This window comes from Diplotaxodon limnothrissa, linkage group LG18 (assembly GCF_057381915.1).
Source record: "Diplotaxodon limnothrissa isolate DT_005_m linkage group LG18, D_limnothrissa_male_GT1.1, whole genome shotgun sequence".
Classification (NCBI taxonomy): domain Eukaryota; kingdom Metazoa; phylum Chordata; class Actinopteri; order Cichliformes; family Cichlidae; genus Diplotaxodon; species Diplotaxodon limnothrissa.
This window is the reverse complement of record NC_140613.1, coordinates 5950631-5976700: the sequence shown is the minus strand read 5'-3', so window position 1 is coordinate 5976700 and position 26070 is coordinate 5950631. Positions and strand designations below refer to the sequence as shown.

The 26070-nt window shown below is 39.5% G+C and overlaps 1 protein-coding gene across 1 annotated transcript in view; it reads right to left on the bottom strand.

Moving 5' to 3' along the window:
- LOC146612969 (receptor-type tyrosine-protein phosphatase N2-like) overlaps nucleotides 1-26070 on the bottom strand; it is a 210293-nt gene that overhangs the window by 74511 nt on the left and 109712 nt on the right. Inside the window, exon 12 of the mRNA XM_085377709.1 lies at nucleotides 20273-20337. Coding sequence (XP_085233835.1) covers nucleotides 20273-20337 — 65 coding nt within the window. The remainder of the gene's footprint in view (nucleotides 1-20272; nucleotides 20338-26070) is intronic.

The following is a 26070-nucleotide window of genomic DNA, read 5'->3' as shown; positions in this document are numbered from 1 at the left end:
CTATATTAATTATGGTATGTAAGGCTTTAGTGTGCGATCCAGTGTATCTGACATGAATATTACATCCAGCTTAGATGTCTGCTTAAAAGTAATAGATCATAACAGAAGTTATAATCTTTGTGTCCCACATGGTTCAGTAAAGCTCCTTCATGGTTATCAACAGAGAAAAATGGTTTCGTTTGGATGTGAAAGCGAAGCAGGAAGAAGATTCCAAATCATCTAGTTTACTGTATATGTGAGCTAACTATCAATAAACTGTCATTTGTTAAGATTAGACTATTCAAAACTCTGTTCTCTACACTATATCCTTAAATAGCTTTACTTTTACATACATCCTGTACACATTTTCCCAAAAAATAACCTACACTAAGAAGTAAGAGAATAAGCAAAGCTGTAGGTGAGATCAAAACTTGAGCAGGAGGAGGCCAGTGCAGAAGCAACAAAACACATCAAAAACCAAGTATGGAAGTTGAAAATAGGCAAAAGTATTTGTGTGTTCAAAGAGAATACACCTGAGAATACTATTAAAAAAACTTCATGTGGGAGAAAAAGGTAGTTTCTGCAACACAGAAATATTCTAGATGTTGAAACATGTTTGTTACACAGAAATTACATCATGAAGCAATGATGTCACCTGTAACCCCAAATGTGCCGGATGAATGAGAAGCGTGGCAACGAAATGAAATGAATCAATCCACTAATTGCAATACTAATGCCCCTGAATCCTCCCCTTAAACCAACAATTTGTTTCTCTGATAACAACAGTGAGGACCATCGATTCAGAGAAGCCAGTGAAAAATTGGCTGCACTTCAGTTGAACTACTTAATGTATGAAAGATTCAGGATTTTTAAACAAAGACTACATATGTGGTCCTCTGAGATCTTCTAAGGTCAGTCGGGCCCAGAAAAGGCCCCGTGGCCAAAAGTACCGCACAGTTTGGATGTGTATAGCTGTATGGATGGCAAATAAATCTGCAGTTAAAATGTTAAAAATTGACAGACTTGCAACAACAATGCTGAAACCTCATCTTTGACCTGGCTATGCACTGGGAATCCCTTTTTCATGAACTGGCCTTCTGTTCCTTTGAAAGCAGAGGGAAGGAGCTGTGGCAGAGAGCCAGACTGCCAGGCTTGCCCTTCTCCTCCCCCCCGCCCCAGCGTCCTGCCCAGCACTGTCACCAAGCTCATGGTGTCCTCGCTGTGTCCTGACTTAAGGTAACGGCTCCAATTTCACAGTTTAATTATGGCTAATCTGAGGAAACCGAGCCAACGCTAATGAGACAGCACGTGCTGGTGGCCAGCACTCGCTGGGAGAAAAGTGTCTGGACAAGGTGCTGCGGATTTACAGCCCGACTCTGTGGTGTGATCTCAGCCAGAAAAGGGTGAGGTTTGGGAAAGGAAGTGTAAATCTGTTGTAGAAAAAAATTAAAACAACAGAGAGTGCACTATTTGGATTTTAATGCTCGTAAACCCACATTTTAGCATAAAAATCGAGTTCCCTTAGTGTTAATATTAACTTGTCCCTTCAATTTAGTGTCCTAATGATTGGTATAAAACTATGAGCACCCTTCACTTTGATATAACTTGTTTTTGGCAGGTGCAGCAATTTGAGGAGAGGCCAAGATTGAAAGCACATTTGTTATATAAGAATACATTATTGCAATTTCATCCAATGAACTGCCTTGTCTCTCAAGTGAAATCTCCTTTCCTATGGCAAACATTTTTGTTCAATCATTCATTACCCTCACACTCAAAGAAGAAAAAAAACATCACACTCTCAGACACGTCTACATCAAGTTTTGGATGACTCATGTTGACAGACAGCAGTGGTGCACAGGAATTAGACTGCTGATTTCGTAGCCTAAACCTGCGGTCCCCAACCTTTTTTGCACCACAGACCGGTTTAATGTCAGACAATATTTTCAGGGACCAGCCTTTAAAGTGTCGCAGATAAATACAACAAAATAAAATGATACGACCAAGACAAAAACTGTGGTATTTTGAAAATATAATAATAAATGCAAATTCACTGTGTAATTGTGCTACTTTATTAGAGAGAGTAACATCCTCCTATCTGCCCCTTAATGCTCTCTGATCGCTATGGTAACATGTAAATATTTCTTTCAAAATAAGACACACAACACGGGAAAAAGACCCAGGGAAACCGAGTTAACGATAAAAACCCTGAAAACCACAAATTTCACACCCGAGCCTGAACTCTAGCGGCCCGGTACCAAACGACTCACGGATCAGTACCGGTCCGTGGGCCGGGGGTTGGGGACCGCTGGCCTAAATTATAACAGATAAATTATGAACTATTAAGGATTTATCAATGTGGTAAATTCACCAGCACCAATGATGGCTCTCAGAAAGGCACAAAAACAGTTTGCTCCCATAGTTACTAAACAGAGAACAAAAATACAGAGTGAGATTAAATTAAAATAAAAATGATTATTTTTATGCGTGTGTGTGTTGTCCAGCTATTACTCATCATAAAACTGAATCTGTTTACATTGTCACACTGTAGTGACGTAGCTTCCTTGCAGGGACAAAAAGCAAGTAAATGGACTGATTCTTCTTCTACTCTCCCTGAGTACTCAAAATGCTCTATATAACATACTAACTACCATTCATACTCTGATGGATGCATCGGCGAGGAACTTAATATCTTGCCCAAGGATATTTGGCATGCAGACTAGGGGGAAACAGGTATCGAACCACCAACCTTCCGATCAGTAGATATCCTGCTTCTGCCTCCTGAACTACAGCCACCCTGTACATATATGTTAAACCACTGAATGTTAAATTGAAGACACGTTATGAGTTTAGGGTTAAATTCAGGTGAAAGTTCAACAGGTTGCAGGTTGAAGGGAATCTGTAGCAAATTTAAGTTTTTTCTCTGACCTTCAGTCACCTTATGAATGGATTCTGAGAAGTACATCAACTCATTACTTTTTGCTATATTATTAATAGTCAAGGTAACTGGTCCCTTGACCCTGCACTCACAGTCACATTGTGACGACAGACTTTACTAGTTTTAATATTAATATTATTGATATTAAGTTAGAGCCAAAAATGACAAAACAGGAATTTAAACATGTTATTGGTGCTTCAAATAACAGACATTCATGTTTTATTTTATGTATATTTAACATAACTTATGGCCTTAATGTGGAATATGACCTTGGGCGACTTCTTTGCAGGTTTTTTGCAGCCTGTGTATGTTTCATATATAAAAGACTTCAGAGTTTAATGGCAAAGCTTTACAAAAATAAATAACCTTTTCTGTTATTTTCTTTAAAACTACTTTTTTACCGTCTCCACTAAGAAACACTGTCTCTAGTAAGTGCTGAAAGCAATGCAATGACCTTGACTGTTTTCAGTAAGTTGCTGAGTGGATGACACATTTCACTATATTTGCATAGATTTACCAATGTATTAGGAAATAGGAAAAGATTGCTTCTGTTTTTTATGAATCAAAGTTTCAGGAAATCAACACATTTTCCATCTCTTGCAGCCCGTGCACACAAGTCCCTCCCTCCATCTTCTCCATATGTGCATCCACTTGCATCTTTGCCTTGACTTTGTATGCAGCGACTGAACCTCTCCAATTAATTGTGCATTAAGTCCAAACTATACTTTAAAACATAGATACACTGCACTGCAAGGAATTTCTCTATCAGCGTACTAGCAGCTAGATTTACCAGTTGTGACTTTACATTCTGCCTATAGTGAACTAGAAGAACAGTCTCCTTCTGTACAAACTGTACAGTAGAGCAAACACTATAATACTCAGTTGTTTGTTTGGTGCTATCACATCATTTATTCATTCATTGTTGATGTATAGACCAGCTGGGATCTTTCTGTGTGGAGTTTGTAGTTTTTTCCTATGCATGTGTGGGTTCTCACTGGGTACTCTGCCACCCACTCGCAGTCCAAAAAAATACATGTTAGGTGTGATTCTAAATTGGCTGTAAGTGTGAATGTGAATAGTTGTCTGTCTCTATGTTGGCCTTATGAGGGACTGGCGACGTGACCAGGGTAAATCCTGCCCAGTGACAGCTGGGAAAGGCTCCAGCGCTGGAGCCTGAACTGTATAAGCAGTTAACTAGCTGAAAAGATGGTTGGCTGCAGAATTATACTAAGCAAAAACAGTGCTTCTTAACACCACATGGCATCACGGAATACTGTAAACACTGCAATTGCAGTAAACAAGCTACATATACAAATGTTAAATGTTATTTATTAGAATTTTATTGTGCTATTATCTGAAATAAAAAGCAAACATCTTCAACCTGAGAATTTTCAGTTGAACAACAATCAGCAACCCATCACAGACACCTTGAAGACAGGTATCTATTACACAGAGTATTGTTCTCATTTCATGGTGGGTGCATGTTAGACTTCAGGCTATTTAAGTTTCATCAAAACACAGACAATCTAATTCTTTCCTCAGAAATATCCGTGCATCTACAAAGGGACAGCAAACTCAGTCAGGGCCCGCGATTTCAAAGGGGGAAGTCCCTCAGATGTCCTTTGTAAGATAACAGATAAAATTCCATCAACATTCATATCTTTTCCCCCCTAAACCTGGAAGAAATTATCAATTTGCTGAAATCTGCAATCATGAAATATCATTATTTTTTATTTCGTTTTGCTTTGAGGTAGAGGCGATTGCAGTGTTCGGGGGCTGGCTAAAAAGCAGTGGTATTGGTCTGAAAAACAATGCAATCTTTTGAAAGTATTCATCACCTGATAAAAGCTGCCAAGGTCAGACCTATGGGAGATTGCGCGATCGAAAACATTATTTGTGCACTAGGTTGTTTGCCTGGAGAGCACTTTTAAAGGAGCAAAACTGCTTGGGAACAGCAGCCGAGGTAGTTGAAGTGCAACTAGTGCAGGTACATCAAACTTTCCTTTTAAAAACTCCACCATTATGAGCTTGCATGATGGCTGAGTGGGTCAAAAATACTATGTAAACAAAATCTTTGATGCTTTTCTGCTTCTGCGCTTTGAACTCTCTAATAAAGAAAAGTAATATTACACAGATGATAAAGAATACCTTTCTTTTCTTTTTTTTTCAGCTGAAATTTTCACCCACTTTAGCTCAGGTTATGACTCACACTGGGCTCTCTGAAAACGAAAGCATAAAGACATGGACTTTAAAACTGCGGTTTTAATGCTTTGCATGCTTTGATGTCTTCACTTGTAGGCTGACTAGGAGCAACTGTTTACAACCACCACAAACTGAACTATGTAGTTGGGCCAAAGAACACAGGTGTGTCCAAAATATAGACTGTATATAGACTGTATAATGGGCAGAGCGGCTATGAAAATCAGCTTTAGTGTTATCACTGTCATCAACATTTTTTTAAGCAGGAGTGAACATATTTCGATGAGAAGAACGGTCTGTACCAAGGTGTTGTAAGATAATAAATGTTTTTCCTTTAAACTTGGTTGCTTCTGCTTTTAGATAAACTCACCTTTGGAGAAACCATAAGGTGGCATCTGAGGAACTGCCACAGGCTTCAAGTTTGGACTGTACTGACTACACAGATGTTAGCAGAGTGTTCACTTTATGTGAACGAAGGATGCTGGCTTAAATTTATGACACATCTTATAGTACTCTTTAAAACATTGTAAGATGTGTAAGATGTAAGATTTAAGACACAGAAGACAGTCAGGGGTAAAGTGCCATTAAAATGAAACATTTCCAACCCACAGAAACGTATTTGACAATGTTTTCTAAAACTGAAGTTAAGTGATAACGGTCACAGCACTTAATTGGATGCAATTACCTCTCAAATAATTTTTGCATGTTATAACATAATTGTATGCATCACATGCATGTATAATAATTATAATATGACTGACCTTATTCCATGTTAGTCATTTTGGAGGAGCATGTAATTTCATCTGTTAGTTAATGCACATTACTGAAAAGTTTAAATGCCACAGCTTACCTGACTGTTGTTGCTGACCAATTTTCATCCCTTTATTACACAGTGTACCTTCACACCTCCACAGTGCATCTTTGATGGGTGCTTACAGCAGGATAAAGATTGTCTCAGTCTAGTTTCTTGAAAAGGACATTGATGTCAAATGACCAAAAACTAAGGAATGATTCTGGTGCTCTGTTAAATTTCCACCCAGTCCTAACAAGTTGTACCTAATAAAGTGGTCTGTGACTGTACTGTATATTGGATTCAAAGTATATACTGAAGTTAACTGTGTGGCTGCTAAGTTTGCTAACTGTGAGAATTAGAAAGTACATCTTTTCCTACTTTCCAACTATCACTGTCCCACTCAATCTTTAGTTAACTTGCTCTTTTTTCTGTAGGACCTTTGGAGTCATTTCATGCATTTCTTCCATGCACAAAAACATAAGGAAGACAAATATCACCGATGCCAATACACAGTTTGCATGCATTGTTGTTGGCTGTGTAGCTTTGTCCTTCTATTATGGCTTAACCTGTTTTACTTTATAATACTTTTAATAGTGGCTGAAATTAGACGCAGCAGGATGCATTATACTCAGTCATCATCAGCATAGAAATTCATTTCCTACTGTTTGTGATCAGCACAGACAAACAAGAGCCAACAGTGATATGATAAACTGAGAATTAATTTGTGCTAATTGCTCACCACACTGCTCATGCTGTGACTGAGAACAGCTACATTAGCCAACTGGAATACGACAAACAACAGTAATATGAATTAAGTAGCCCATTATATGCAGACAGAACAACCAACTGGTGAGAAGTCAGGTTTGCTGCTGCGACTGTGAATGTGAGCCAACAAAAACATGAGGGGAAATCTGCACAGTTATCCTATCAATCAATGTGGCATTGCTGATCACTAATCAAAACTAAAATACACACACAAGCATATCAGAAGCACTTTTCATACAGGAAAGCAGGATGAGGAGCATGTTCGTTTCAGTAGCAGTTTAAATGTGCCATGCATCAAAGAGTTCACATTCTACTTTCAAATTACAAACACCATCCATCCATCCATCTTCTTCCGCTTTATCCGGGGCTGGGTCGCGGGGGCAGCAGCCTAAGCAGAGAAGCCCAGACCTCCCTCCCCCCAGCCACCTCCTCTAGCTTATTCGGGGGAACACCAAGGCGTTCCCAGGCCAGCCAAAAGATATAATCTCTCCAGTGCATCCTGGGTCTTCCCCGGGGCCTCCTCCAGGTGGGACATGCCCAGAACACCTCACCTAGGAAGCACCCAGGAGGTGTATGCCCGAACCACCTCAGCTGGCTCCTTTCGATGTGGAGGAGCAGCGGCTCTACCCTGAGCCCCTCCCGGATGGCTGAAGGGAGAGGCCAGCCACCTTTCGGAGGAAGGGTGGCTGGGTAGGGACGTAGAACGACCGGTAAATTGACAGCTTCGCTTTTATGCTCAGCTCTCTCTTCAACAAGACGGACCGTTGCAGGGTGCGCATCACTGCGGCCACAGCACCAATCTGCTCCCTTCTCCCATCACTCACGAACAAGACCCAGAGATACTTAAACTCCTCCACTTGGGGCAGGAAATTACAAGTACATTTAAGCTTATTTTTGAACTTACAAATTATATTATGAACTTAAATACAGTTTCTCCAGTAGTAAGCTTTGGTTTTAAAAAAAAGTTAACCTTGAATTGGGAAGACGTAACTTATTACTTCTATGTATTGATGACATTAGAAAAAGCTATGGAGAGTTTATGAATCAACTGATCGATAAAAAAAAAAGACCTAAATCCTTTTGATACTATTCAAAGGAACAGTGAGAACAGTGGCTTGAGTTTGGATAATGCTGTCGATTCTTGTCATTGATATTTTTCATTTTCCACCTTAATACATGTTTTTTTTTTTAATTTTATTGTAGATTTGAATGGACTGCACTATGACAATTATATTACAATGCTAAGAAAACAGAAATTACCAATTTTACAGCCACACTTCAATTTCAACTGCTCCTCAAAATGTTTCCATAGATACAGTACGACTAGTTTTATGTTTCTGTGAAACACTAAACTGCTTGTATACCTGCTGCTGACAACAAAAGCTTCACCATCATTCACTGACGAATGGCAAAGCAGACAAGGCAAACAGTATGATATCGTCAGTGACCTTTGCATCCAGGTGGATCCCAGCAGGCTTTGCTTAAGTTTAAATCACTTCCAGTACTGCAGGCATGTGACCCATGATGACATATAGATTTCTTTTCTACTGCTGCTTTCAATTTGATTGGAGCATCAGCTTAACTGTTAAAACATAAATGTAATAAAAAAATAAAAAAAACAGTCACATCTCACTTGGCTGCATTTTGTTTGATTTCAGCCCATGCCACGTGTGCCAGCTGCTAAATACCTAAAATCTACGTGTAAAATTGTATTAAATATTAACTCATCCAGCACGTCTGTCTAAATAAGGGATTTGTGAAAACTTTTGGAGGAGTAGCAAGGTCCATGAAGTTTGATTGAAGGATGACAGTAAGGAAAAATAAAATGTGTGTATTTATAAGGTGCCACAAAGACTTGAATAGAATGTCAATGATATATTATTTTCCATGAAAAAATTGGATTTTCAATTTAGCAGCCGGCACAGTTTGAATGAACCATTGTAAAAGATGAAGGAATGTCTCCCACTGTCTGACGTTCACCTTCACCTGTTCCACCTCAACAAAGACTGTGCCTCTCAATGAGAATATGCACCTTTGTGAGTGTTCAGTGAACTTGCCTGACAAGCATGTACGCACATATGAGTAGCATCTATAGGCACAGATGGTCAGCCTCGAAGGACAAAGCCTTACAACTGAAATACATTATATATGTACACAATAGTTCATCCCTTTAGTTGAACTTTTGCACAGGCTTGATAACGTAAGGAGCTAAAATAAGTTCATTTTTCCCTTCAATCACTAATCAAGGAATTGATGTCAAATTGTGTCTCATGGGTAGGAAGAATGAGCTGATATTTTAATGTAATTTTGTAATCGCTTAATTTGTGTTTACTAAATTGAAAAAGACTGCAACACAAAAAAGTTAGAACATAGAGATTAAACAGTGATTGGCTCTTTCCAAGCATTTAGCTGCCAGTTTTAAGTATGACATAGCTGACTGATGGCATCCTGGTTAATTATATTATAAACTGGAGAGGTGAGAAATACAATTAACTTAACAAACATTATTCCAGTGACAATCAACTAAGCTGAATGAGCAAATAAAATTGTTCAGGTTAGTTTAGCCTCACACAGATATTTGGCTTCCACAACTGACTATGATGCAGAAACATAATTATTTTAATTAATTTAAAAACATTTTAAATTTTCTGTTTTTGTTTTTTGACATCACATTTCTGGCAACGGTGTGGCAGCTTGTGATGCTACACTGACACTTTGTTCACATTACTTCCTGTGGACTAGTGGATTACTGGATGATGCTGCAGATGCTATGTCACAAACACATCCACAAACCAAAGAGGATACTCTCCTGTCCTTAATGCCAAATAATCAAAGACTTAAAAATATATAATCATGTTATTTACTGATTTTAGAATGTATGATTTTAATATCCTTTTGTTTTGGTAATTAATGTGGAACAAAATGTTTAAGAAATGGCTATCACAAGCTTAACAAGCACTGATTGATGCTCCTTAAATTGCATGATTGTGTATTAAACAGTCGAGTGTCTGAAATACAGAATCATGAATACAGAAAGGGAGCAAGTCTTCACATTTTAGTGTCTGGAAACGCCTAATGACACTGAGCTCTCTTTGCAAACAGAGATTGTATATTCTTCTGCAGGTTTGCATTGTGATTTGCATCCAATTATGTACATATAGATTCACTCTGCATTCCCAGAGCCAGCACTGTGCACACCGCCTGCACACACACCCACTCCACAGCTGTATAAACAGATCAGTCCACCATCACACATTAGCTCTGTCAGCTGTAGGACTGCAGCATACATCAGACAGGCCTCTGATGCATTCTGCTAACCCCATGGAGGGAGGAAGATATTCAAGGGAGCTTGTAATGGTTGTTGTGGTGGGTGGGGGTAATTACGGTTGAGCCTCCGGGTCCTGACAGACCTCTCTGTGCCCACCTGGGGAGCACTGTGCCTGCTGTCTGTGAGCCTGCCTGTCAGTGTCCGGTACACTCTGCAGACGAGCAACCACCCTCACAGCTAACAGAAACCTTTAGCAGCAGATGCTACGCAGTGTGTGGTGCCGCTGTTGCTACCGGCAGAACAAGGGATTTGGGGAAGGCAGATGTTCAGAGGACGAAGAGCACCACGTCAACACATAAACAACCAACAAGATTACAGAGACACTTCTGTAGCATTGCATATGTGCATTTTCTATCTTCTTCTGCAGTTCTTTCTTTGCTAGTAAACACATGCATGTTATTATTCTGTTAGCAGTAATTGTTTATTTTGTTGTTGTTTTTTACTTCAATCCAAATCCAATTCCCTCCTTTAATTTCCCCACCAGTAGCTCCGGGGTTGGATAAGTGAAGGTATATGATGTTTGCCCATGTCTCCATGAGCTTACAAGAGCTTCAGCAAACAGCTGCAGCTAGACTTAACAACTCTCTGCTGCTAAACTATTTCATTTGAAGTCAAGACTCAGTGTCTAAAAGAACAACCATAGTTCTCGTCTTTTTTATGCATTCCAAGGTTTGCATGTTGTAAACTGCCTTACATCCAACAACGTTATGTTGTCTGCGTTGTTTGTCATTAGAACCGCACTAAAAAGAGGCTGGTGGAGAGGTGGAGCATGGATAAAATAAGTTTGATCTTCCACCACTGCAGAATCACCAGTGCACCTTTAACATTTGAATCCATATCATTAGTTTTGAGAAAATCATATTCTTCTAAATCAAGTTGGGTTAGAGAGCCCCTAATGTCATCCAGTTCCACGTCATGTGAATTTCTGCCATGCTGGATCTAATTAAAAGTGCTATGACTGCGAAGCAGGGTGAGAGATTGAAAGCTGATTGACCAAAACCAAACCTGATGTCAGGACCACATTTGTAGAATGCAAAGTATAGGACAGGCTCATAGGTTACCATACATTTTCAATAATAATGTGTTTATCTCTGAAAAACGTTTTTATGGGATCTCATTGGCCTGAACTCTCTGACTGTCCATCGTTATGATATTTAGATGGTGAATTTAGAGTGACATCACTCAGATAAGGCATCTTTGGATCTGCACTTAAATTAAAAAATACAGTTAGTCTCAACTGAATTTGGCTTTGCAGCATGAAGTACACTGGGTGTGTATATGGGGATGAAAAGTTTCAGGCTGGGAGACTGAACACAAGTTGAACAGTTAAACTTTCTTTGCTTTAATCCTTTCCAACCAGAGACGGGGTTTTGCCTTGTTTGGTCAGCATCTGTGTGAACTCTGTGACTTCAAGTTAAACGTGGAGCATCTCATTTTCAATTCCTTTGTGTGTAAAACATAGTTGATATTACACATGGGAGAAGATGCTTTGGAGTTCAATATTAGAGATACTTGTGTTAATATAAAGTGGTTAGTAAGTAAATGACTACATATTTCATGCCAACACTGAAAGTATTTCTGTTGAATTGAGGCTTTGCAGATTACATTTGTTAAAAATTACTTTCTTACTACTACAACTAGAACAATCTGTTAGCAACCAAAGTAATCTGTTTGAAGTAATTGAAGTAATCTGTTATATTGACTATACTGTATATTCCAAATACTGTATTACTTTTATGTTATCACTCCTTTAAAATTAGCTTCTGCATGTTTGCTGTTATGTCCAGGGGATGTAAAGCATGCAGGACTAAGAGCCACATGTTGGTGTTTTGTAGCATGAGCTCCATTCTCCTTGTTCGGCCCTCTCTAGATTCACGATACTGTAATTGTGTCTACTTGGTTTGGCTACGTAAAAAGAAAATAATGGGTATGCAATCTATGTACAGAAGGAGTGGAGCTCAACATGGAAGATGCTGTGAGTGGGTCGAATGCTGATTGGTTGAAAATAGGATCAGAACAGGGAGGGAGTGACAGCGAAGTTCCCCGTGTAGAGGGAGAACATCTTTGGTTTCTTTGGTTGATTGAAAGAGTAACAACACTAAAGGAAGAGTAGGCTGCGCACTGGTTGTTTGTGACAACTGGTGACATTGAACGGCTACAGCATGTAGACATTCTGCAAAGCTGTGCAAAGGCCCTGCGAAGGACTGACGCACAATCATGTTGGCTCATTTTTAGAGCTGTGCTTAGCACGCAGGCTCATCTTTCAAGTATATTGTAGAATTTCTTAGCAGCTGTCAGGCATCAGCTTACTTATCAGCCACTATCAGCTTGTGAGAATTGCACAAACAATGTGTTATGTTACTCATTCCAACAAAAAAGTACTCTAGCACAATACTTTTTGATGCACCATACACAACATTGCATTTAAGCTAATGAACTGTTTATATGATTGTTGTTAAAGTTTGATTGTTGTATATAGTTGCATTAAAAATAAGCACAGAGACATTCTGATCTTCCTCTGCATTTGCAGACACTGAATTGTTTATGTTAACGAGTGACTCGACAACAACACCAGTTACCAACAATCATGCCTAGATACTGCTGGCTAATCGGGCAGGAGACGTAGTTAATGAGAAGGGCCATTTCACAGTATCAGATCATTTGCTCAATGATGTGTATAGACAACAGTGATGCAGTGTGTCCAGTCCAAATTACAGCCCACTATTAAGGACATTAGACTGAGCCCACAGGTGCATAATACCATGCTTGATGCTAGTGTCATTACCCGCCTTGTTTGCTTGAGCGCAGCCTCTTGGGCATGCATTTTTGCCCAAGAGAAAGATCCAGACCGTCGAGGTGCATTGAAATTCTGGGCTTTTATTTTCATATACCACTTTTTGTGGATGACCTCAGCTGTACCTAACAGCCCATTTAGCACCTGGGGAAAATAGGAAGGGGGGCGTGAACATTGTATGCCAGCTGTCTGTTGTGCCATGCTGTTTGCCAGAAAGCCCAGCGGGTGTCCGCCAGCGACCTGTAAGCAGACTGCCGGTCTGCTGAAGTGTAGCTCGCAGTCTGAACGGAATCCAGACGAGGTGTGAGACGGGGCTGGCTAAACATGGAAATGCTAAGCTGCAGCGACACGCTCGGGCAGTGAAGAAAACACAGAATGCTTAAAAGGAGAATGCTCAACTTTTTCTGCATCAAAATTATACATGATATTGATGTCAAATAAAACCAGTAGGGCCACAGCTGTAGAGAGTTTACAAAGGAATCTACTAAGATTTGGAAGAAAATAAAAAAAAACCCCAAAAAACATAATGTAGAAACTCATATCATATCATATGCACACTAATGAAGCAACAGGTTATCAAAGTAATGCTTTTTTTTTTTAAATTAGATTTCACTTTCCTACAAGTGCTATGAGGTTATATCTTCTGTGACTATTGGTCTAGACTAGTTTAATAATAGATGGAGTTATATAGTTATATAGCATTGATCACTGTATTTTGGCAGCTTATTTCTATTTCAGTTGTGTCTAATTTGAATGATACAATTAGCCATTACCAAAATTAGCAAAAAGAAAAGGCTGAGGCTGTCCAAAGAGGGAAAAAGCAGCTTTTTTGACCTTTTCAGTTACACCTGCCACATTTCACATGCAGCAGGAAACACATGATTTTAACATCGTGGAGTCAGTCTGATAAACTTTAGCTTGTAAATGCCGTGCGTGTCAGACAGTGTTTTCTGACTATATGCGTAATTCCAGTAACAGCTAGCTTCAACTGTGTGCATATCAGACAAATTAATGTGCAACTTCAAGCCGTCTAAATAGCTGTTTCCGTCGTGTTGTAAATGTCCATTCAAGCTCACTACAGCAGTGCCACAATACTTAATAAGAGACTGGAAAGATGTGATATTCAAGAAGAGAAGTTTTTGTGTAGCTGCAATCACAGTGGGACCTTGTACAATATCTTTTTCTGGTGCAGAATCTTGGCAATTACAGCCACAGCTTAAACCAGAAAACACTCAGAAAGCTCACACCGTTAACAAGGTGACAAAAATTCTCTAAATTAAATTAATTAAAGAATAAGCATAAATATGTGTTCTATATTATTTAATGCGAGCAGGAGTAGTTTACGACAAAATATTCCAGAAATATATTCTTTTATAAAAAAGAAAGAATAAATCTTGAAAAATCTTTAAAATATTACTTTTCTGTAGTCGAAGCAACAAATCTGCCCTTTTCTTTAGTAAGCAAACTGTCTCCTGTAACCAGGTAGGCCACACAATCTGACAGACACCTGGGTTACATCTCAGCATGCATCTGGCCCTCAGGGCTCGTGTGGCGAGCTGTCATTACCATATCAAAGACGCGCCGCGTCACGGCCGCAGAGAAAAAGAAGAGCCAGCACTTCAACAGCCTCTTGATTCAATTTTTCACATGGCGCTATTTGAATATCTATGGCAGGCGATGCAGATGGATGCATGAGTGCATGCCCAAAACACACACACACAGATAGAAATATAAGAACTCCGGTGTATTTTCATACACATGCAGGTCCATCCTGGGTGCATATATGTACACAGCTCACATGCATGGCAGTGGTTTGATTTTTAATCATTTATTTTCTACCTTGTGATAAAAATTGCAGGTGCAATGGGATGCATCGGCCAACAGACAACCTTGATCCAATATGTGAGTCTCTTTGCTTCATGAATATTCTCATTCAAATCCAGCTCTCTATTCAGGCACCTGGGCAGGCTGCAGACAACAATACTGTGTCATTACGAGTGATGCTATCACTCTGCTCACCGAGACCGCAGACAGGAATGTATTCTCAGTGAAATCATTATGAAAGCTGCTTGTTGTGACTCACTGGTATAGAGCAAGACAACAAACAACACTTCAGGATCAGAAATTCTTTTCATCACCATCTCAGGGATGAGAACGAATCCCAAAATCCAGATATTCTGTTGTGAACGTGGATTATAAGGAAATTACATTCCACCTCTATGTAATTATAATAATGCATAGTGCAAACTGGACTAAGCCTTTTTACAAATGTTACATCAAAAGGTTGACTAACACTTGTATTTAATGAAGAGCTTTGAGCCTAGATGTCAAATTTTGTTTTATTCTGCCACTGTAATAAAATATTTCAAACCTGATTTGTCTAACTGATATATATGTGAAAACGAGAGCTTGCTCTTCTTTGCTTGCCTTGTTTAAATAAAGGTAATACACAAATGTCTGTAAAAAGGAAGGTGGCATCCATTCAACACTATTAGGCAATTAATTTTTATCTAACTCTTTCCTGCCTCATACTAGTACACTTCATGTAAGGTTATCAAATAGGCAGTTCAGTTGACAAAAAGTCGTTATGTGTTTTCGAAAAACAGCTGGAATAAGCATTTGTTCCCAGTCTGTCACCTCTATTGTTGAAATTTGATTAAGCTCAGTCAACTAAACAACTACTTTCGTGAGGCTGTTAAAGGGTGTGTAGGGGTCAAGTGACAAAGAGAGAAATCCACAGACTGCTTCTTTCTAGCATTGCTAAGTATGCTATTTTTAAAAAAGCAATTAGCCATACCGCAGAAGCTCAGAAGCGCTGGCGCTACCTTGGCAACCAGTGTCTGTCACATGACCCTTGTCTTGCACATTCAAGTGCTCACTCAAGAGTCTCCCAGAGCAATGCTGTTCAAAAACTCTGACTTAGGTAATGATTACATTCCTTAATAAGGATCCAGACAGGGTTTCCAGAAACATAATGCAATGTGACAATTATATGTCGTGTTAACCGCAAGTGTTTAAGTTTATGTATCACTGTGGAAGGGAAAACAGAAATGAGCTAACATGTTTTCACTTTTAATCATCAATGCAGCTCAAAATTTAAATACTGGGATCATAAAATGCCTGATTCTTGCAAAAAACAACTAAAAACTGCAAAAGATCTCATTCCTCAAAGTTGTATTAAATCAGCCGTTTTGTGGCAAATGGCCTTTTGGCATTCTGGTAAAAGGGAGTGTTTGCTCCCGCCCTGTATTTTAAATAGCAATTACATTGAATTGTGATGGAAAAAGCGATCCACTCCCATTGTTTCTTATTTTTTAATTTTTTTGTGTCATTAGATTTCCCTCCTCTATTTGTGAAAAAGCTCTTTCAAACAGATTGGAAGTGCCTTTATTTGCAGTGAAAAAGTGAGCTGGATGGGGTAGCGTGCGAATACTGCCACTACAGGACAATGGTTGCTGCCGCAGCAACCTTATCTTCCACCTTCTTCCCTCCCAACAAACATGCATTCACTTAATTGGACACAAGTCTCAGTGTGGAGAAATCTGTGCCATGTTCTCCGTGGCCTTGGTGATTGAATGATTTCCAATCCTGAAGCTACGTAAATTAACGGCAGTCAGAGTGAGAGATAATGAAGGGTACTGCAGGGGCAAAGTATAATTTAATGTCATTGGAAGATGCACTCTCTATTAGGTTAGAGTCTATTATTTTGCTTCCTCATGCGTGCACACCTACCACTCCAGCGACAATAATCAGCATAAAGAAGAATTATCACCTTTCTGATAGTGCCAAAAATAACAAAACCTGAGATTTTGTTAAAGCTGAGAACCTCTAAGATTTACACACGGATAAGATAAAATAATCTTAATGCCATTCATTTATGGTGTGGGACAAGATTTAATTCTGAAATGGCCAAAGGGGGCACTTTAAGAAACCACACTGGCCCAGTGTCATATTATAACCTGCAGGGTTTGCATTGTGGGCATTTTTTGTGCCTAAATTAAACCGAGCTGCAAATAAAAGGGTAACAGATTAGCGAATGAAAACAAAGCAAAAGACAAAGCTCTCAAACAGGACGCAAACCACGGCCTAGCTCACAAACTTGTGACAGTCCAACATTATCCCTCCGATCTTCACTGCTCTTCAAAAGAAGACCATTATGTCTCGAGGCTCAACGTTGCTGTGGCCAGTGAATCACCGCAACAATGCCAAGGGGCACTTGTGCGTATTCCGGAGCCGCCAGCGTCTATGAGAGAACGGCAGTATTTGACTCCCTGGGATGAGAACACGGCGGTTATTTAATGAATCTCTCAAAATTAAAAGCGTCCTTGTAGCCCCAACACCCTCGTCCCTTCTGATTTAGGATGAGCATTACTCGGGACTACAACCATTAAGATGACTTATGTTATGTCTCTTGACAAGAATCCACCATTTGCAGTCGTGAGTGTTATCTCACCTTTATACACAGAAGTCATGTATTTTCTTAACACCGCTACAAAAAGTCTGAAAGAGCAAGTCAGGGTTCAAAGCAGGTGTAAAATGTCCAACTTTAAAACTGGACATCCACAAATAAGACATTTTTGCATCTCCGAATACCATTGCCACAAGATTTCTGCAACCCTAACAAACAGATACCAAAGTTTATCCGGACCTTGAATACAGAAGAGTGACAGATTTTTAAAAATCCTCAAAATGTTTTCTTTTTACTTTCAAGAACTTACTCACATTCCTCCAACAGTGTTTCGCAGGATAAGTTTTAAATGAGAATTTTATGACGCTTCAGATGTCGTTCAGTTCATCCAAACAGCTTCAAGGCTTTAGAGCTCTTAATGGCAAACATAAAGCTGCTCGCCACAATGATGCGGACAAAGAAAGAGCAGGACTTAGGTCACAGTCCACAAATCAAAGGTATTGAGCTTGCAAATTAGTGCTTTGATGGAATGATTTGTAATTTAAGTGAGCAAACGGCGAGATGGACGAAGGTCAAACAGAGATGAAGACAATCTCCTGCATTTTTTACTGTTAAAAAAAATGCAAGAGATTGTGCCCTCGAGTAAGGGTCAAATAAGTTGCTAAAAATCAGAACACATTGAGCTCACAGGATAGTTTTTGTTTTCTATGATGTTTTCTTTCTAAATTGTACTAAAGCAGATGTTTCAAGAAGTCCTCAATTAGAATCTCATATGGGCTTTTAATTCCTCTGTTTAAGCAATCCCAAAATGAGCTGTAGGACTCTGTCCACTTTAAAAGACAGATGAGACAGGCACACATGGCAGTCAATTAACTGGAGTCTCGTTTAAGGCTTTTTTTTCCTATTTACTCGAGTATACTTTTTGCTGTGTTTTTACTTGCTGTTCAAAACTGTTTCTTATGGGTTAAAATTTCAAGCTTGCAAGTCGGTTTTCTTGGTTATCAATGTGCTGTCTTCCACATCATCTAAAGGATACCAATGCATTTTTTATGTACTTGTCCCCACAGCCACTAGTAGTTTTAAATGGTAACTACAGCGCATAATAACAGCTTTCATTCGGGGATATGTCAAACAAATACATAAGACGCTTACTGAAGCTTCAATGGTGTCATGAATTAGAAAGACAACACATTTCAGAACTACTGTTGCAGTTCCTCTGAAACGTAGTAGCTCAGTGTAGTCGCAAATCATGAACGAGCCACAACGAACAGCAGGAGATGTGCTGATTCACTGTGAGACGGTTGAACTAGATATAAATGCTGCAGAACAGCAATGTGATGATTTTAAAGCACAGATATTTGGAGCACTGTTTTAGCTCAAGCAAAACCGTGTTTAAGTTGGATTAAACAAGGTGTCCAAGAAAATCTCAAAGTAAAGGGATTTTTTGTGTGTAACAACAGACGTTTGGATTTTAGATATTGTGGAGCTGATTCATTCAAATACCAGTTGTATACTCAGTTTTCTTCCAGTTATGGGATGTCCTTCCAACATCTTCCATCTTCTAAATCCAGGCACAGCCTAAAACACACTTTTTTTTTATCTTGTAACTTAATGAGAGCATTTTAAAATCCTTATATTTCCGTTAAAGTTGACATACCGTTCCCGTGTAGTTCTCACTCATTTGCCACCTTAATACGCTAGAAATTCAGGTGCGTAAAGTTATACAACCCCACAATAATTTATGATCTATTTTAATGCTGGACTGTTTTGTCTTTATTGGTTTTATTGCATGCAATTTCTCCCATTACCTCTTCTGCTGCAACAATAAATTTTCATGTTATCTCCATTCCAAATATACACAGGCATCAATGTGAAAATGAGAATTCATCTCTCAAACCTGCAGGCCTGTTCAAGTCAAGTTTTCATGTCTGTGAGAAAACAAATAATCGCCTCTGCACTGTTGAGAGACTAACTTTTCTATTTTTTATTTTTAACCTGTCATCTGTGATGTAGTATGCTAATATTCTTATTTTACAGAGTATGATAAAACTATAATAAACACTGTATGGGGTGATGATGGATGCTGTGTTGCAGGTTGCGACTCGCCAGTTTTTGCTTTGCCTCTGTGTGGCAGGCTGAGCTAAAGGGGTTTTCTTTGCTTCTCTCCCTCTCTTTCTCTTACAACTGAGGTTCGATTGGCCATAATTGGCTGCTGTTTGCAGCTAGGTATCGATCACCTTGAAAGACTCTCCATGCCATCCCTCCCTTCTTCCAACCTCCCAACTCTTTCTGTCTTTCTCTCCCTCAGTCACTTACTATGCCCCCTTTTCCAACCATTTCTCCCTCAGACCTGCCACTTTGATAAGCATGGTGAATGGCGCGCCATCATCGGTACAGCCTAAGCCTTGAATCAATAGGGGAGTGCAGATGCTCAGCAGTCTATTTACTACAGAGATGGTGGAGAATAGCAATGCTAGGAGATGAAAGCCATGTAGGCGAGAGATGGAGACAGGTGGAAGAGATGAAGCAGCCATCACGCGCCAAGACCCCTCTTAGACCTTACTGTTGGTGCTGCATAGCTTTTTTGTTTGTTTGTTTGTGTGGGTTGTTTTTAATTGATTTACTCAAGTGGAGTTATAAAGAATGCAGTGCATCATTAGTGACAGTCAGTGAGGAAAGAGATGGAAAGTAAAGGAAGATTAATGAAATTCTGTTTTTCATGAAGTCGTTTCTGCGATGACTCAGCTGCTCTGAGAAGTGTCTACAGTTACTATCAAACACAAATATGAGGAATGTGAGTTACCAATTAGAATAAATGAGTTTCATATTTTCATACATTTTATGCATTTTTTTGCACTAATGCACGAGGTTTTGTGGTGAAAAGTGTTTGCATGCTACAGCCTGGAAAGACATTTTGAGAAATTTGAAGTTCAAACTTAGCAGCAGTAGGTAATGAGTGCACCTTCATACATTTCATTTGGGTTTGAGACTCCTGTCACATTTTGCTTCACTAATCACGTGGACGTTTGATTAGCCTCAAATCAAAAACTAAAAGTAAAGTGTGTACTCACATCGGCAATCCCAGCCTCCAGGATGCTGACCTTGGCTTCCTTCTCTAAAGACACCTTCTTCTGGACTATGGTAAGGAAAGAACAGAGAGAAAAACCCCACAATGATTAATGAACTGAAAAATGTCCAACAGTATGTTTTTACAGAAAATAATAATGAATACTTTTCTAGCCCCCGGCAAAAACATCGTATATGAAAAAGTTTATAATGCTAAATCAGCAAAGCAATGTTCATTTTTTAAACATTTTTGTGACAATGGCAACGGAACAAAACTGCAATAACTTTCAAACGTAACAACAATGTCTATTGCATATTGTTCCTCCAAACAGGTAGTGTAGATTAACTTTAACATGTGATTAATCCTCAGTGTCCACAATAATGCATAATAGGCATCCATGTGTGTACAGTCATGACTATTAATCAATGCTACAAATTCTGCCAAACAAGCTATTAAACTCTGTGCTCAACTGGCTCACAAAAAATCAATGCTTCCTCCTTCCTCCTCCTTAACACATGACGTATAAGCAAAACCAGAACATGATTTATAGAAATGCCTTGAAAATGCAGCTTGGTTAATTTACACATGATTGATAAAGATCCTTTGTAGAAACTATGGAAGCATCGTTGCATTATGAAGCACAAAGACATCAGAGAGATATAGAGAGTTTGTAAGAACAGTGTTCGCAAACAATCCTTCTGGTGTAGAGAAGAACAAAAGTCAGGTAGCCCTCCATCTACCACACTCCCCCTCTCTGAAACTTTACTAGCTCTATCCTCTTCAAAACCAAGTCTTTTTTGGACTTTTGGACTTCATATAATACCTACACTACTTTACCTGATCTAGCCTGTAATTGGCTTAATGCTACTGTCACGAGCTACATTTTCTAAAGTCTAAAAAGAGAGGCCAGAGGAGGCACGGGAGTCTAGTGCCCACTCAGACCACTTGAACTGCAATATGCCAAAAAGGTTCAATTGGATTTTATGTCCAGTAACAACAAAGGGTCCTTGGTGGAGACACTGAAACCCTACTGACCCCCTAATGTTTGCCAAGTAAAAAGCATTTAAAAAGAATAGAATAAAGTAGGCATAGAGTAAAGTTATGTATCAGTGGGTGGTTGTGGCTTGTGATGCCAAATATAAGTAAAAAAGTGCTATATGCATACCAGTGAAACACGGCTAGCTGAACAGCTGGAACTGTTCTCCAGTGTTTTTTGTATTCAGATTGATGTCGTCAAGCGCTGCCTCTTCAGTCTTTTAAGTGTTTTAATTATCAGACACAAAAAGGGAATATTTATTCAGCCATACCCATGACTGCTCTTTAAGGTTCACTGATTGCACACCATGAAATCTGACAACAGGACTGGTGTAAGAAGGGCCTCTTATGAGATCACAAAAACAATCCATGTCATCATTCACATTCTCAAATATAACAAGCTTATGCAGTAGCAAGCAGCCACCATAGGTGTTGTAAATTACAACGCGCACTTGGCGAGTGGTCGTGGCTGTTTAGTGGAATATATCCTATTATAAAGATTTGGTTAAAGTCCAATAGGAAGATCGTATCGCTCACATTCGCCTGTAACGGTAATTTTCTGCAGTTTCTTCTCATTGCAATATTTCTGAATTTACTTTATTGCAACTATCCCATAAATTAAAGCAAGAGCATGGTCTACAACGAAATGTGGATTTTACTGAGGATATCGTGCAGGCTCTTCGCAGACACATTCATTTACCAAATTAACCCCGCCCCCACCCCCCCAAAAACAAAAAAAAACAAAAAAAACAAAAAAAGAAAACCTTCCACAGGGCTCAAGAATAAATTCTACCATTGCAGGTCCAAATGAGCTATTACTGTAGCATATCTTCACTTTATGAAATATGAATTTTTAACCCGACCTGCCGCCAGGCAAATATTAAAACAAATTTCCACACAAATAGAATTCAACCCTGCGCACAGCTCTCTTTTTTCATGAGCTTAAAGGGAAACAAATGGAGGTCTACAATTAAAATTCAGCAGAGCACATATTAAAGCCAGAACAGAAACGATAAGAAAAAAAAGAAAGGATACGTAATTGCATTCACTTCGCTTTGCATCTGAATACACCGGTGAGGTGAAAGAAAGCGAGTCTTCTTTGTTGACACACCAGGCAGATGAAGGATATGCAAATAGAGCCCCAGCTCTGCCACAGTCCAAATTCACCAGTGGCTTTAATAATTAGTCTTTCAATTCGTCATTCACTGGTCAATTTATGCCAGATGTTATGCAACCATAGATGCTGACCTTAAACACCACAGTCCAAACGAGCAGCTCTTTTGAATGTATAAAGCCAAAATCAATCACAGGTGGACACTTCCTTCTGTTTAATGTGAATGCCTTGGTTTCCATGTGGTATATGGAGGGGACTCGTTTAGCTCTGTCACGCTGTAATAAAAAGACGCTGAAGGGTTAATGTTGTGGCTGACTGGTACTTGTCCAGGCCCCAGACAAAGACGTATGAACACCTTGTCTGCGATAGCCAAGTGGGCCAACATGTCTTAATAGTGCTGTCAGCAGGGAGCAGCAGCAGCTGAGAGAAATAGAAGCTGAAGTGGCTGAATTGGTTTGTCAGTGGCACCTGCTCTTATGCTCACTGAGGAGCATCTGAACAGACTTCTAGTTCAGCGTTAAAAACCGATGTCTCCATCAGACGTCGGTTGCAACTTGTTAGGATTCTTCAAACTCATCAACACCAACTCAGGTGTTTTCCATCACTTGTCAAAAAGGTAAGACGCCTGTTGTGACATCCCACAACGGGCAGAATTCTTGAATGGCTCAGCCTTCAGAGAGCAGTGTAGCAGTTGCACGAGATAATCTGTTAGTTTGCTCTTGGAAGCCACATGAATCGCATGAATTATTGATCTTCCCCTCGCAGGAAACATGACTTTTCAGTCTTTAAAGCTGTAGCCACATGGTACTTTTCCAAGGCTGAATTTTAAGTGAACCTCTTGAACTGTCTAAAATACTTTAAAAGGACTGTTTGCATGTTTACTGAGAAAGAAGGTGTATTTCTCATTGCTGCAGAAAGTACCACCGTAAAACAGTTTGGCATTGGTGTTGCTTGTGCAAATGATTTTCAGAGAAAAGTAAATGTCTATTTGTGTTACTTTGCATGGAACAGGAGGGAAAACATGTAAAAAAAAATGCATTATTCACTACATTTCACAGATAAAATCGGTTTTATTTGATTCCATTAAATGCCTTCAATCGTTCTGTTGATTTCATTTCTTTCTGAGGCTGCTGCTACTTTCTATGAACGCAAGTTGTAGTGCTGCCAATGCACTGATTTGAACAAAATCTTTTAAAGGATTAATTAAGTTCAAATGAAACACAAGCAGAGACGGTAAACAGCAGGCAACTTTGGGACCAGACTCAGTGAAATAACTAAAGATGTTGTTGTCTAAAGTGCCTTTGGTAATTGGTGAGGCACAACCTATTTGAGTTGCATCTGCAGGAAAGCGTCAGTGATGGGTTCTCTCTCACACACACACACACACACACACACACACACACACACACACACACACACACACACACACACACACACACACACACACACACACACACACAAAGGCAGACACATCTAAGACACACACACACAAATACTCATATTTAATTCCTCATACAGAATCAGAGTAAAAGGCCTGATATACACAAACAAACATGAAAGCACCCAACGTGATTTTGTTGGGACAGAATCAGAAATCTCTGCACCAACATGGCCACCCGTCTGGTTCCCTAGAGTGACTTGCCTTGCGGCCAGCAAGCGTGACAACATGACAGGCGGCGAGCTTCTTCTAATTAGTCGACAAGTCTTTGGACCTCCCAACACCGCGGCACCGCGGCCTCTCCGAAATGTAGCCAACAGCTATCCGGACCATCCACTCCTCTTCTCTCCTGCAGACTACAAATGACTCCAAGTCGAATGAGAGCACTGCTCGTGAACAAGCGACCTGAGGTGCCTCATTTGTACCCCAGCGAGCGTTCTCTCCAAAACCCAAATTGGATCCATTTTTAAGAAGCTGCAATGGGCAAGGTGTCGTGATCAGAGCGACTGGCAACTTTTCTTTCAGCCAGACAGGCAGCACAGTGTGAAAATAAGATGTAATGCGACAAAATGGGACTGAAGCAGCGATGGACTGCAGACTGAGAGCAAGCTGAAGGGAAATGATCTATACTCAAATTATTCACTTTTTTCCATTTCGAGAATATTCCATCTTCCATTGTACCTCTCAGATACATTTGGACTGCAGGGAAAAATTGGGCCTGAAGGAAGTAACATGGACCAAATCTCATTTCTACAACTGAGGCCCCTTTATTTTCCCTCCAAAACACACAGAGGCGCTTCATTTGTCACCGGTGCCACCCCCGTCCTGAATTTTGCTTTATGTTAACTCAATGTATCTGAGGCGCCTAAAGGGAAACACAGCGAGTGCTGGGGATTCAGAAATGCTTCATTTTTCACTGTTGACAAAAGAGAAAGGCCCAGGCTGGCTCCACAAGTCCTGGACCAACAGAATAGATGCTTTTGCAGCACTGAGGGTTCCTTATTCCAACCACTAACCACCACCCCAAAGAAGCAAACCTCTATACCTCTCACTCACCCTCCTGGGTACATTTCAGAAGCTGTATAATGAGAAGAAAACAACAGCCATCCTTCAAAGGCACAGAAACCAGTGAAACGCCATCACTGCAGTGACACACTACATTGGTGTAATCACATTAGTTCATCACGAGAGCAACAATCCCTGAGCAAATTAAAATATATTGCAGGCTGTTTGCTTTTTTTCCCTGTGTCCCTACAAGATCTGGTCCAAGGAGCACAACCATCAATTAATGTTGTGCAGGTAATAAAAAAGCCAGCCGGGATTAAGAATGCTGTGGTTAATGAGGATAGGACAGGACATAGCGCAGACAGATAGATATTTTACTGTAACAAATTGTTTATTTTGCATGTGTAAACTCCTTGGAGTTCTTCCTTATAATGTTTCTCTATTTTAAACTGCATTTTAACTTTTAACTTACAATAATGAAAAGTTTGTCAAAAAAATGTTTTGATCAAAAATGTCAAACTTGGTTTATGGGAAAGTAATTTTCACGAGATGGGGATTCTTCAAGTATAAAAGAAAGAAAGACTTTCTAAGAGCACAAAAAAGAATAAGATCTTTTAAGAGAACATAAGATTTTAGCTATTATCCCCTGGGTTTGAGATCTGGCAATTGTGAGGGCTGCAGCATTTTTAGAGGCTACTTGTCAAACTATTAAGAGCCACTCTTGTGGCACATGAATCGGGGTGCTGTCATCTCAGAAGAGACCACTCTTATAAAGATAGAAATTCTTCATCACAGGATGATAAAGGTGATTGCCCATAAGATCTTTGAAATGATTTCCTTCTAAAACGAAGGAAGGCTGACTGCACAGCAAAATCCCTTCCACAGCATCAGACAGCCTCTCATCCTGGGGAGGGTCAAGGGTTCATGTTTTTGTTACCAGACCATATTTGGCATGTCTTTGTCAAATGTAATAAATTGATGATTGTTGGGTTTTTCTCTGTATGTATTATTGTAGTAGAGTCTACCTTACAATATAAAGCTCGACTATTGTTGTGATTTGGCGCTGTATAAATAAAATGAATTGAAATTAAAACATAATTTCATAATAAAAGCAACAAATTATTAATACATAATTTCATGCACAACCCGTTCGTCCAACAAATAACTTAAGATAAGATAAGATAAGATAAGATAAGATAAGATAAGATAG